We start from the raw sequence: 13,781 nt of genomic DNA, 5'->3' as shown, positions 1-13,781 counted from the left end.
ACTGATACATTCAGGGTTCCGTTTTTTTTTTGTTAATAAAGATTAAATAAACAAATTCATATCATAGCAACTAAAATAAACAAGTTCACTTGGATAATTTCAAGTTGATTCTTCATCCTCCCACTAATTCCTAACCTTATTTACAATTTGTTGGGAATTATATCCAAAAAAGAATAGCTTGATGAATTAAATACTTCTTTAAGAATTTCATGTGATGATTACTCCAAACCAGGAAGAGTAGCGACTAAGCTTTTTCACTTTTCTTCCACCACGTGTAATGATGAACTCCTCTTTGTTCTCAGCCTTCTTGACAGGCTGTTCCATTGAAGTCGACGAGGTTTCTTCTAATATAGGTGTTGTCGTCGACATTGCTGCACCTTCTTGTTGAGAAATCTCCAGCGGGTACAGACGGTGTAAGGGACGATTTATGTAGATAATCCCCTTACCGCTATAAATCTTGATTTTTGCAGACCTCACGATCCCATCTTTTCCACTGAAGAGCTCCTCAATTTTCCCAAGGGGCCACTCGAACCTCTTCTTGTTGTCACATCCAACGAGTACCCCATCTCCCACAGCAGTGGGTCGAATGTTAACTTTCTTCCTCTTCTGGATGAGAAGGGACAGGTACTCTTTTCGAAAACGATCCTTCAGCTGGGTTTGAAGATTATGCATTTTTCGGTAGCTTTGTTCCAGCCCATTGGCAAAATTTCCTTCCGGGAAACCTCCAGGCATTATATGTCTTAAAAACATGGCTGGAGAGAGAGACACAAGATCATTTCCATCTTCGGTAATGGTTGTAAGTGGACGGTCATTGATGGTGGCAGCCATGCTTGCGATGCAGGTGCGTAACTCATCAAATGACAACTTGCTCTTGCCAATCATCCTCTTCATGAGGCCCTTGACACTCCTTATGAGTCGTTCCCAGAATCCACCCCACCATGGTGCTGCTTCACAGTTTAGTATCCACTGCAATTTCTTGACTTGACTTATTTTTGCGACTTCTTCCATATTCAGTTTGTCGAATATGTTCTTTGCACCAATGAAGTTAGTACCGTTGTCGCTGTAGACAGTATTCGGTCTTCCGTAGTTGGCCACGAAACGTTCCAGAGAGTTGAGAAATGTCTCGGTTGATAATCCCGTAATGACATCCAGTGATACACATCTATAGACCGCACAAGTGTAGATCACGATCCAAACCTTCTGTCCATCTCGAATGATAAGTGGACCAGCCAGATCTACTCCCGTGGTCTGAAATACTTTACTGTCTTGCACACGAGCAACTGGGAGTGTTGCCGTCTCAACCTCAAACGCTTTTGCTTCGTGCCTCCTACAAGCCGAACATTGGTGAATGATTCTAGTGACAGTCTTCCTAGCACTGGGTACCCAATATTTCTCCCTCAGTTTTCCCACAGTAGTCTGAATCCCTGCATGACAGTTGAAGAGGTGAATATCCCGAATAAGAATAAATAAGTAATAACTAATGGACGATGCTGTGGTAAGAGAATAGGGGAGATGAAATCAGTTGTATCTTCCCGGTGTACTAATTTTGACATAATTCGCAACAATCCATCGGTCCCCATCACCGTGAGTAAGTTTTTAGGAACTCCTCCTTGACCATAGGCTTGACATTGAATCTCCTTCAATACTGTCTTCTCTACTAGTCGAAGTTCCTTCGTTGATATGATGGGTGAAGTAATCCTTTTCTTGTTACGACAATTGTAAGTGAAGCGATTGACCCATGCCCAGACTGTTACATTCTTCTGACAAGAGGAAAATCTTGGAGTCGGAAATGCAGTAGAGATCATTGATACGGTCATTTTCTTCCGTTCCTTATTGATTTCATCCTCGTTAATTTCAGCTGATGTATGACACGGCCAATGTTCCCCAGTCAATGTTAACCATTTAGGTCCTTCCCACCACTTTGATTCCACCAATTTTGCCGGAGTACACCCTCGTGAAGGCAGATCTGCTGGGTTGTCTTCTCCAGGCACATGATTCCATTGCCTGGTAGTGGTGGTGTCGAGAATTTCCTTGACGCGGTTCGACACAAACTTCTCCCACTCGTTTCCTCTTTTGATCCAAGCCAGAACTGTAGTTGAATCACTCCAATAGTGAAAAGGGATGTCCTTTCCTAGCACTTCCTTCACCGGTCTTGCCATCCTGGCTCCCAACAATGCTGCTAACAACTCTAATCTGTTGATTGTTGGCTTCTTGACTGGAGCAAGACGCGATTTTGCATTGAGAAGTTTGACTTTGACTTCTCCTTCGTATTCAGATCGGAGGTAGATAACAGTGGCGTATGCCTGTCCACTTGCGTCGCAGAAAATGTGAATCTCTTCCTTGGAATCGGGGTGAAGTTGACAGTAGTGTGTAATCCTTATCGGCTTGAGTAGGTAGAGAGTAGCTTTGGCAGAAGTAGAGCTGGTGCGGTGAATCCAACTGGATCAAACACTTGTGTGACAATGGAGAGCATGTGTCGTTTTGACATGAATATGAACTCCTCCTGTGACTTGATATCTAATGTCAAGTAGTCTTCTTCTCGATTCCACATCAGCCCCAATACTGGTAGTATCCCAGGCATTCCTAGATCAGCTGAAGTTTAATCTCTTCCTGTAAAGGCCCATTGACGCAATTCCATCCTTGCATCAGCCATGATTCCTACAGCTTCTTCCTTGAACGTCTTTGCTTGTTGTAGTGAGGGGAGGGAAACGAGGCAGTTGTCCACATAGAAAGAGTATCGCAGTATTTCAGCTGTCTTCACATTTTTCTCTGGTTGCGTCTCCAAGTGATGTAATAAAGGAGCCATGAGAATAAACGGGCTGCTACTTACGCCAAAAACCACTCGGAGGTGCTGGAAGACCTTGATTCTTTCACAGGTTGAGTCTTCCCACCAGAGAAACTTCTGATAGTTTTGGTCCTGCTCTTTCACCCAATCATCTGGAATGCTTTCCGGATGTCAGCGTAAATTCCAACCTTGTGAAGCCGAAACCGGAGAAGTAATGCTGGGATGAGCTCAATGAGATTAGGACCTTTGTATAAGCAGTCATTGAGAGAGGGAAGCCGTCCAATTCTACACGAAGCGTCGAACACCGGTCGAACTGGAGTAGTGAGACTTTCCTTGAACACTGGTCGATGGGGAATAAAGTGTCCATTGTCACCATCATCCAGTTTTGATGAAGTTTTCTTTCTCCCAATCTTTGAAAATGCAGTCGTAGTTCTCTCACTTTCCTGTTTTCTCCAACTTCGCCGTAGCTGACCTCAATCGTTTCTCTGCTACTTGACGATTTGTAGGAAGTGTTGACTTGGGCTGCTTCCAAGGAAGGGCTACATTGTATCGCCCGTTCATCTCTTCCTTCCGTACGGTCGACTTGTAATAAGAAATCGCTTCGGCATCTTCCTCTGCTGCTGACTTGACCGCCACGGGATCTGATATCCCAATTGTTTCGAGATTCCATAAATCCGTGATGCTCGGATTGTTAGCCATCATGCTGCTGACTATGGAACACGAAAAGTTACAACTGACGATCCTTGGTACATCAGGAACGGGTCCTCCCAGCGTCCAACCAAAGATTGTTTCTCTTGCAGTTAATCCACAGTCCAGTTTGAACCAATTTCCGGTTAAAATGGAATCCCAATAGTCATTGCCGATGAGTGTTTGGATTTTTTTCGTATCTCTCACCAACATCATTTATATGAATCCCCACATTAGCTAGATCGATGATCCACTGTCCATGGGGCACCTTGGGTAGATCTACGCAGATATTCTCCCGTTGTAGTAGCTCGAACGTTTTCTGACTTTTGTTTTGAAGAGACTCCAGTCATATTTGAACTATCGGGTGCTTGACTGGGGCCGTAACTTGATATCTAAACAACACGTTCCTGAGCAATTCGCTTCCAATTCTTTTTGCCTGAATTGGAGTTGCAGTAGAAGCCTTTATGTAGCTGCTTTGATTACTGGTTTCTCCCACGAGCCTGACTATAGACGAGCCTTTTTCTCCCACGACTCGAACTTGTATAGTGTTCAGAAGTACATCCTTAGCACAACGATTCAGATTGTTAGCTGTGAGGGGAACATCTTGTGATAGTATCTCCTTTTTTCCAGTCTTTGACTCTTGTAATGAGTTTATTGTAGGCAGAGAAGAGGATAGTGTTTTCCTTGGCACACAATACACTTCACATGACTGCGACAGTCCCTGCTCTTATGCTTTCCCCGGAAACACGCGTAACATACTTTCTTCTCTCCCAATTTCTGTTTTCTTTCATCCAAATTCATTGCCTGAGCCTTGACGCATGCCATAGTTTCATGTCCTCCATTACAGAATCCACAAGAATGTCGTTGAGGAGCGGGACTGGCTACTAGACCTGCTGCTGTAGGAATATCATCTTCCTTCCTGGACTTCCAGTTTCCCTTTTTTGTCATTCCTCCTTTCGTAGATTGAGAGGTGACAGGTTCACTGGAGTGGAATCCTGCTTTAGCCAGGTAGGTCTGCTGGACACTTCGTACCTCCACTCTCATAAATTCCATTAGCGCCTTGAGTTGGTTGCCTTCAGTTTTGCTAAATGAGCTTCTATGCCAAGGACGAAGAATTTCTTCACTAAGGCCTGACTCCACAAGTGGGAAGATAAACGTCTCCGGATCCACTTTCCCTAACTTCAAAGCTTCCAGTGATCGCAGATGAGAATTGAGTTTGAAGTAGCATGACGAAAGGCTCATTTCTTCCTTTCCATTTGTATTCGTGATAACCAAATTCAAGAGCTCTCGAATGTAAACTTGTACCAACAAATCTTTCCTTCCGAAACGTTCTTTTAAGGCACCTATGACATTGGGGTAGTTTTTGGCATCGGCTGGATAACTTTCCACCAACTCCTCAGCTTCTGTCCCCTTCTCCGTAGCCTGTGATAGATACTCCACCTTGTCTGAATCTGTGAGTGTATCGTCGTCATGAATTTTTCGAAAATGAGACCACCATCCAAGCCATGACTTCAACTTCCCGTCAAACTTCTGGAGCTCAATCTTGGGGAGTTTGAGCCTTCTTTTGCTAACTGATCCTGTGTTGCTAATGGTGTCCATTTCCGTTAAGGACGTTTCAGAAGTCTGAATAGGCTTGATTATTCTCTCACACTTCCGTTGAACTACGGTGAATCGTCGTCGTAAATTCATTACTACTTGCATTTCATCTGCCAAGGCTTCTTCGGATGCTTCTGATTCCTCTAATTCCTTTAGTATGGTGTGACATATCTCCTCCCATTCCCTCACAACGTCGTTCATCAGGGTGAGCTCGACTTCCAAGGCAAGATGATCAGGTTCTTCATCCTTGAGGTAAAGAAGCTTCTCGATGTCGGTCATCAACCTAGTAATCTGTATTTTCAACGCGTTCCTTCCTCTAATAAGCTTCTCCATTTTCTCGGCGGCAACTGCGCAGTCTTGCGACCGGGTTATTTGATTATACGGCGCAAAATAATCCGTTGATATCTGGAACCACACTGGAATGATGCTGCTGTTCACTCCACTTCAGATGGGGAATTTAACCATGGTGAATGACACTTAAAAACTGGTGCGTGACCCTTGCGTTTAGCGTCTTCTTTGTATGTACTATGGGGGAAAAAAGTATCCCGACAAAGTTTGCGCCGCCACTATCGCTCCGCGGGTTAGTGGGTTTCCTTTCCAGTGGGTTGCTATTCTTTGGTCAGTGAGGGAAATTCAAACAAGGCAAACCATTTCCTGCCTTCGCCGTCCAAGTACGCGACCTGAGTCTCCCGCAACCCAAAGCATGACTCGCGATGAAATCCGTAGAATAGAGACGCATTCGACGGCATCATAAGCGCACATTGGGAACGCTCCTCTGAATTTTCCTTCGCCTATCTCAACGATCATCACTAGGGCCAAAGCAAGCTCTCTCTTTAAGTAAACAAGACAATCAGCCAGAATATTCGATGGGCCACGAATTTGAATGCAGTTGGTTTTGAAGAAGTTTTACCTTCTCCGGAAGGACTGCCGTGCACATTGCCAGAACGCGTTTTCCTTTCGATCGAGAAGGATGTTTTCCCATCTTGATTGAAGATACCTTTGTCGTCAGGCGAAAGAGGGATAAGTAGTCAGCTTGTTGGGGGCAGGCTTAACAGTAGCGGAAACATAGCGAAGGATGAATAAAAATTGAAGTACCGTATACTACTCGAATAAACGCAACAGGAAGGGTAATGAGGCATTGAAATATCGGAGAAGACGCACCTGAGAAGTGACCGATTAGGACCTAGGTGTACAACCGGAGATGTTGATGCTGACATATTTTAATACATCGAAGTGCTGCTGAGATTTCGAATTTAATAAAAGGAGAACTATTGTCCCAAGTGAAGTGTGAATTCATTGGAGTATATTTTTGTGTCTTTCATTTTTGCTACATTAATTTAGATATTTTATTTAACTCTTAAATATTTTCAAAAGTAGGTAATTTGGCAGCAAAATTTCATGCGTTGTTTTAATTTAAAAAAATTGTTTTCAAATAAATTGAAAAAAAGTGAGGTATCGATATGCAGAAAAATTTTTTTTTGCCGCTGGATAGGAAAAAATAAAATGTTAGTTTTGTTTTACGATTTATGTAATTTACCTCGAAAAAATATGTGTCGTCAATTAAATTTTTAGCAATCATATCATTGAAGAAATTTTCAGTCGCAATTGACGCACTAAAACGTTTTAAAGCGATAATTGTTTAGGCATGACCGGTCAACATAGAATTTGTTCTAGAGACGCTGTTGAGTGACTTAGGCGTATTTTTTGCACTTATACCGAATCCGGGATAGATTATTTTTATCACATCTAGTGTCTTTAGGACAGCTTAGTGTTTGTTTATTTCTTTTACGAAAGTAGTAAATTAATTAATTTATGTATCGTGATAGCATGAGAAAGAGAAAATAAAACTTTCCTGAAAAAACATGTTGTCCTACGATGTTATGCCTTCCTATTCTGTCAAAATGTGTTTAAAATCGTACTATCCTACCGTTTTCTTCAAAGCAATACTGCCTCAGCCTCCACTTCACATCATCATTTGACCAGGTGTAGGAGCGTGAAGACGTGTGCTTTCTCTGAAGAGAGTAGAAGATGGAGAATTTCGATGATCGCAGGAAATTACAGGTTATTACAATTTAATCGCTGATAAGTTGCCAGCTTTAATCAGGCCAGGCTATTTAGATAGTGGGTGAACCATCTTGATGACTTTCGTTATGTATACGGTGAAATTACTTTTAAGGCTCAAAAGTGGAAAATTATTCCCTTTTCCAGACAGTGTTATAAGCTTTATTTTGACTGCCTGTAGGGTAGCCAAGGTAAAGCATGGGCTCCCCATGTGTTGAGTGGCACCAGTGTAGGGCTTCTTACTGGTTGGACAAAAAAATGTCACAAGGAGTTTGCCGTCCCCATGATTTGGCAGATCATATTGCATTTCAAAAATGAAAGGAATTACAACGAAGTCAAAACACTCCGTAAAGTATCCAGACAACTTTGAATCAGCGATACTACCGTTCCCTCACTCCGAATATTGAAAAGTGCCGCATCCAATCGAGAATGTTAATCTTAGCAAAGATGCAGAAAGTAATCAAGAACGTGATAATGAAGGATTCAGAGACTCGAAGGACCCAAATTTTGGACCGAGTAAATCTGCTGGACCTCATTTCATAACGTAAGAGGATTTAAATTATCTAGTGCACGATTTATATGTTATCCAAAAAGCAGGGTGAAATCTTAGGATCACGATTAAAGGGTTGAAAATTGTAGCATCCAAATACGAAACTTTAGATGTCCCGCTCTCGCCATGACGAATTTAATTTGGTTTATTCTCCAAAAAACGATTTGCTATTTGCAATGATGTTCTCTGTGTTGTGGATACTCTTCATTTTGAATTAAACAAAGATAATTAGCGTTTGTTCACCCATTCCTCCTAGGTTATGTTAAAGGCTAATCTCATAAAGAATGGAAATAGGCTCCCATCAATACTGTTAACTCGTGAAGCTGAAATGAAAGAATCTTACGATAATATGCGGTTACTTTTAGAAAATATCACTACCAAAAATATAAATGGAAACTTTGTGGCCACTTAAAGTAATTTCTATGTTACTTGGATTACAGCTTGGCTATACGAAATGTTGTTGCTTCACCTGCGAATGGGATATCAGAGACAGAAAAAAATTGTTCGGAACATAAAGAACTCGTCCTTGGATCCAAAAACGTCCTTTGTCAGCCTTTGGTCGGCCTAAAAATATTCTTTTTCCGCCTCTGCATATTAAATAAGGACTTTTTAAAATTTTGATGAAGACATGTGCAATAATGGTGCCGGGTTTTACTCATTTGAAACAAAAGTCCTTTGGTTAAGTGAGGCTAAGATCAAATAAGGAATATGCAGATTGGGAATTGAAGGACTCGGAATTTCAACACTGAGTTAGATCAACGGAGAAAAGCGCGTGGAACGCATTTAGAAATGTATCTCAACATTTTTAGGAAATATCATGGCTGAACATTATCGTGATCTGGTGGCTATATTAATATCATTAAATCGTACCAAAATATGGGCTGCAATATGAATTTTAAAATTTATTATTTTGACTCAAACCCTGTCTTTTTCCACAAAACCTCTGCGCTGTTAGAGATAAACACAGTGAGCCTTTCGACCAACATATTTTACATTTGGAAAAATAACACCTAATAAATTTCAGCAACATGATAGCAAATTACTGATTGACACTGAATAGGGACTTACCAGATGCAAAAAATACGAGAAAATCCTATCAAAGTACTTTTTTCACATTTTTTATAATCACAATTTATGTGCTTAAATATCCTTGAACACTTATTTAGTACAGTCGTCCTAAAGAAAGTAGACTTGATAAAAAAATATCTGAGCACAGATTTGGAATCAGGACGAAAAGGATTACCCCAACAACATCTCTAGGATAGAAAAAAGTTTTTTGTTGACCAGTGTATTTAGAGTTATTCCTGATGCTCAAAATCTCTCATCGCTAATGCTGCCTTGCAGATTACGTCTAGCGAATATTTATCCCGTAAATTTTCGAGAGAGAACTGGAGATCGGCTTTCAGTGAATTGTATTACGAGTGCCGCAGTAGGAGCGAAGAAGGAACGGAAAGGAGGGTTTGAGGGAGATAGCGGGTAAAAGAAAGGCACAATTCCTTAGGATATCGAATGCGCCAACATTCTAGAGAGGAGTACGAAATGCATTTGAGTCTCGGTTCGAGGCAGGCCAATTCACCGTCACGACCTTGGTGGCTCAAATAAGACCGTATTTGAATTTCCCTCGTCTCATTCCAAGGATTTTATACCGTTAGAAAGGGAATCCATTCTCCTGTGAAGCGATGGTGGCGGCACAAACTTTGTCGGGATACTTTTTTCCCCCATAGTACATTCTCCCACACTCTGGCTGCACACTTGAACGTTGACGATTGGCCACTGGAGTTTTTTATCACGCAACAACGCTCCGATCACTAAATCTCGGTGGGAACTCCGAAAGTGTAAAATCCACTCGCCCACCTGACAGAGAGATCTCAAGTTTCGACTGATACATTCAGGGTTCCGTTTTTTTTTGTTAATAAAAATTAAACAAACAAATTCATATCATAGCAACTAAAATAAACAAGTTCACTTGGATAATTTCAAGTTGATTCTTCACACGCACCTTTCCCAGCATTCCTACTTAGCCGCCGTGTCTTGACGCGCTAGAAAATTTTCATTTTTCGTTCAATCGCGAAAAAAAGATATCGTCATTAGAAAATCTAAGAACGTGAAATGCGTAGTCCAGGAGTAATAATGTTTCGATTTAAGCAATAAAAAATAATAGGAAACCACCCTATTGGGAAAATATTAGCCTATTTTTCCCCTCTATCTTACTTTCTCTCTACAATATATTACACCCTGGTAGACAGAGCCAGGGGCGCAGCTAAGAATTAGGGCTAGGGGGGTTTTAGTCGCAAGTAATACTTAGGAGTGTGCGGGTATTGCATACCCACCAGAGTAAGCAGGAGTTGCGGGGGCCCTCGTTCAGAATTTTTTTTAACAATAATGGCTCAAAATGGCGAGCTTTACGGCTTTGTGAAGGATAATTGATTAATCCTGACACTATGCTATAAGTAATACTGATTCAATTAAGTAATATGGATTAAACTTAAAAATTTCTCTGATCTCTGGGGGAGGGGGGTTTATCCCCCAAACCCACCCCCCTCGCTGCGCCACTGTTTAGAGCATCTCTGAAAGAAATTAGGCGTGCATATTCATGAACTTCTGTCACAAGCACAGTCCAGTCACAATTAATGGCCATATTTCTTTCACTAATGGCTCACACAGGAGTAATTGAGTTCGTTTCAGATGCAATTGTGTTAACGATAATTGTAAGAATGGTGTCGATTAAATATTCCCTACGTTCAATGGCCCTATAAGCCTTGAGTACGACTGTCACCATACTCAAAGGAAGCATACTCTTGGAAGCTAAGATTTACACGAAAGAGGATAGTTATAAAGCACAAACAAAAAATAATAGAACCACCCGAACGAATAAATTATGATATAATATTAATTCCAGGAGAAGGATGTAAAAGGTGTTGAAAATTATACAGATGAAGCGGGAGAAATACAACTAATTAATTAATCTACTGAAGAAAAAAATATCCTTTCTAAAACACGTACAATGCATCATACTCGCATTTCGATAATTAACCGGACGTGGATTTTTTAACGCTGAACTCATTGAATAAGCAACAGCATGTTAGGTCATAGTGCATTAGCACCTAGAAAATAAATGAGGCATACGCATTCACCAATTTCTATATCAAGCATAAAACGCGTACTCAACATCAGAACTCGATATTATCCGGAAAATCTGAAATTCTTAAAAGGGTAGGTACCATTTTATTCATAATTGCATACAATAAATTAGGATTTGAGTGTCGGAATTGTTTTAAGAGTTGAGGAAGACATCACGCATAGTCCATAAGAGTATGTCAATACGTACTAGATAATCGTGTTTTTTTCCAATAACAATCCTAGTCACAAACATACGATGTGGGCAGGTGAGCCCAATATATTTCACGCCAAACTCATTTCCGCGATTGGACTCCATCCAACGTCACAGTAGGTAAACAGCCGAAGCAAACAGATCGGTTTCTCCGGGAAAACTGTACTTTTACTCTTCCAGACGACGTGAGATAGAGAAAGAGCCTTGGAGAGTTTGCATTTGAGGCGAAATAACTTCCAATGGAGAAGAGGCGAAGATGAAAGACGCCTGGATGTCGTTCGGGACGACAAAGGGAAAATACAGAGAGAGAGGTCTTTGAGGAGTGAGACCACGGCCAAGGCGGGTGGTTATTTCGCGACGGCAGGAAAGGGAGGGGGAGGAGAGAGTAGTGGACCACACCAACAACCTGGATTAATTCCGACCAGTCCGTAGTTCTCGCCTGATCCCCAAATTCTGTCTCTCTGTTTTCCTCCATGGATTGCCTTTGCGGGATCTTCTTCAGCTGCGTTCACACTGAGTTACATCTCAAGTAAGCATGTAACATAGTATAAAATGTTTAAGGAAAGGGTTACAAATCCATGTAACATTTTACATACAAGAGTATCAAATAAAAAATATTCGTGGTATACAACAGGTTTTTGGTTTCCAACACGAATCTGGAAACCAAAAACCTGTTGTATAACACGAATTTTTGTTTTAAAACGCAATGTTACATGCAACATGTTACAACTGTATGGAACTTTTCGTCAAACATGTTATATGCAACCTGTTTAAATAACGTGTTACCCAGTGTAAACACAGCTTTACCCTGGCATTGTGATGCCGGGATCCCTCAAATTAGGGGTGAGAAACCAAGTGATTTTCCTCCTAAACAGAGTTAGGTGAAGAAATTGATAGAGGAAGTATTGAAAAAACTCGGTGGCCAAATGATACGAGGGAGTCTCAGTTCTGTGCTTACGACGAGAGTAAAATAAATGCACCACTAAATTATCAAATTTCTTCTTTTTCATTTTTCATTTGTTTTATTTACCGAATTTCTGTTCCTAATGCTGTTAAAAAAATTACTTTTATCCTTTGGCTTCTCTGCCCCCTCAAACCGTATACACATCCTTGAAACTATTCAATTTGGCACTTTCTTCTTTATTCATTTCTTCTCTCTGAAAACGTTTCTATAAAAATCGCCTGCTTTAATCAACAGCAACATAGCAACCCCTTTTTCAACAAAAACAATGAACAATCTGAAGGATCGATCAAGGAAAACATACATTAACATACGAGTTAATGAAATTAAAACTCAAATAACAAACAACATTCAATAAAGAAATTTAAATAAAATAAATGAAAATGAAGTTTAAAAAGGCACGACATTACAGCAAAACATGTTTCATAGTTCCGTCAAAATAAAACTTCCAGAAAACAACAAGAAGGAACCAAAGCAGAAAGGGATGGTTTGTGAAATCAGGCTAGCCGTTTGCTTGTAAACTTTTTGATGACTTACTTTAGATACTAATACATCAACACATTCATTGATATCGACATCACCCGTCCACATTAGACATTCCATACGATCAGCATATCAATCGAGAAGCGGAATTTATAAACGCAATTTGCGTGCACTTGCATAAGGTGTGCATGATTTTCCTTTCATGACAGTAAAAGTGATTTATGCATTTATATTTTTGCATATTACGTAGACGCAGTGGTTTGGGTGATATGTATAGCACCAGCCAACACGGGCTTTTCATGTGCGTATCAGCAATAAGTCACGGAACTTTTAAGTGCTATGAAACAATCACCTGTATTTCAGAAATCAAATTCACACTAATTACAAGCGTAATTGTCCCGTAAAATTACTCACGGAGAAAATTCGGGAGTGACGACACTTACCATTACTTCACAAATCAAATTAGCACAACTTTCGAACACAATTTATAAATATTGAAGACGAAAAATCGGAAGCGAGGATGCGTACAACCAAACGTCACACTTTCCATTATATAACGCCCCATTTTGTTTACTTTCGCGTCGTCAACGTGAATTGCTGTCCAATATTATTTGACTCCAATTGTTTTCTTCCGTCGTCATGGAGAATCGTCAAATCGGGCTTGGATGTTAATACAAGGAACAATTTCTTCATAAGGAAGGAAAACATCTTCAGGTAACTAATTGCTCGTGTAATTAGCCTTGCTTGATGATTGACAATTTGTTTCACGGCGTTGAGGACCGTATATGCCTTATTGTAGACCAGTGTGCCAGGATTTTCGTTCGGGAGGGGGGTCCAAAACCAGGTAGGAAAATAAAAAAAAACGGGTGTTAAGTAATGGGTTTTAAACTCATTTTAACACTTTTCATAATCGAAAAACCTAATTTGTTAAAGAAACATTTTGTAAATTCCTAATTTTTCAATATTTTATTTTCTTTTATGAAGGACAGTAATTGTGTTTTTATACTTCAAGGGGGGTCCGGAACCCCCTCCCCCATGGCTACGCCGCTGGTGTTGACCACATGCCGCATTTAAGAGGTTGGCCGGAATGACCAGGAGATATTTTTGATGGGCCAAAACGAAGTGCGGCAGAGGATCAGAGGCCATAAATATTTTACTGCCTCTGTCCGAGGCAAATCTATTTCTCGCCTCCGAAACAATAAAGCGTACCCTATAACCCACGGACGCCGAAATGAAGAAGGGGGAGCCCTTGGGCAAACCCCCGGTGTCATCTCAAACCCTGCCAACCCCTGCTCCAGGCCCACAGAACAACACTTTCCCTTTGCGG

At 40.8% G+C, this 13,781-nt stretch overlaps 2 protein-coding genes across 2 annotated transcripts; both read right to left on the bottom strand.

Annotated features, from left to right (window-relative positions):
- Positions 1 to 207: 207 nt before the first annotated feature.
- LOC124158258 lies at positions 208 to 3,484 on the bottom strand. The gene is made up of 3 exons (XM_046533453.1): positions 3,225 to 3,484; positions 1,411 to 2,439; positions 208 to 1,327 (listed from the first exon to the last, which is right to left on the bottom strand). The coding sequence occupies exons 1-3, from the start codon at positions 3,482 to 3,484 to the stop codon at positions 208 to 210; spliced, it is 2,409 nt and encodes an 802-aa protein (XP_046389409.1).
- A 639-nt stretch (positions 3,485 to 4,123) lies between these two features.
- LOC124158257 lies at positions 4,124 to 5,401 on the bottom strand. The gene has a single exon (XM_046533452.1). It carries the CDS (start codon positions 5,399 to 5,401, stop codon positions 4,124 to 4,126), a length of 1,278 nt encoding a protein of 425 aa, XP_046389408.1.
- Positions 5,402 to 13,781: the final 8,380 nt, after the last annotated feature.

Source organism: Ischnura elegans, chromosome 4 (genome assembly GCF_921293095.1).
Source record: "Ischnura elegans chromosome 4, ioIscEleg1.1, whole genome shotgun sequence".
NCBI lineage: Eukaryota > Metazoa > Arthropoda > Insecta > Odonata > Coenagrionidae > Ischnura > Ischnura elegans.
The sequence above is the reverse complement of the archived record's forward strand: the minus strand, read 5'-3'. Positions and strand labels throughout refer to the sequence as shown.

Bases quoted from the DNA above. Each gene is read 5' to 3' on its own strand.
- LOC124158258 (XM_046533453.1), bottom strand. From the start codon at position 3,484: ATGGCTAACAATCCGAGCATCACGGATTTATGGAATCTCGAAACAATT. The intron at 2,440-3,224 runs GTGAGAGAACTA...TGTTTGATCCAG, and splicing joins AAGTTGGAGAAAACAGGAAA to TTGGATTCACCGCACCAGCT. The intron at 1,328-1,410 runs GTGGGAAAACTG...TTCGGCTTGTAG, and splicing joins ATGCAGGGATTCAGACTACT to GAGGCACGAAGCAAAAGCGT.
- LOC124158257 (XM_046533452.1), bottom strand. From the start codon at position 5,401: ATGGAGAAGCTTATTAGAGGAAGGAACGCGTTGAAAATACAGATTACT.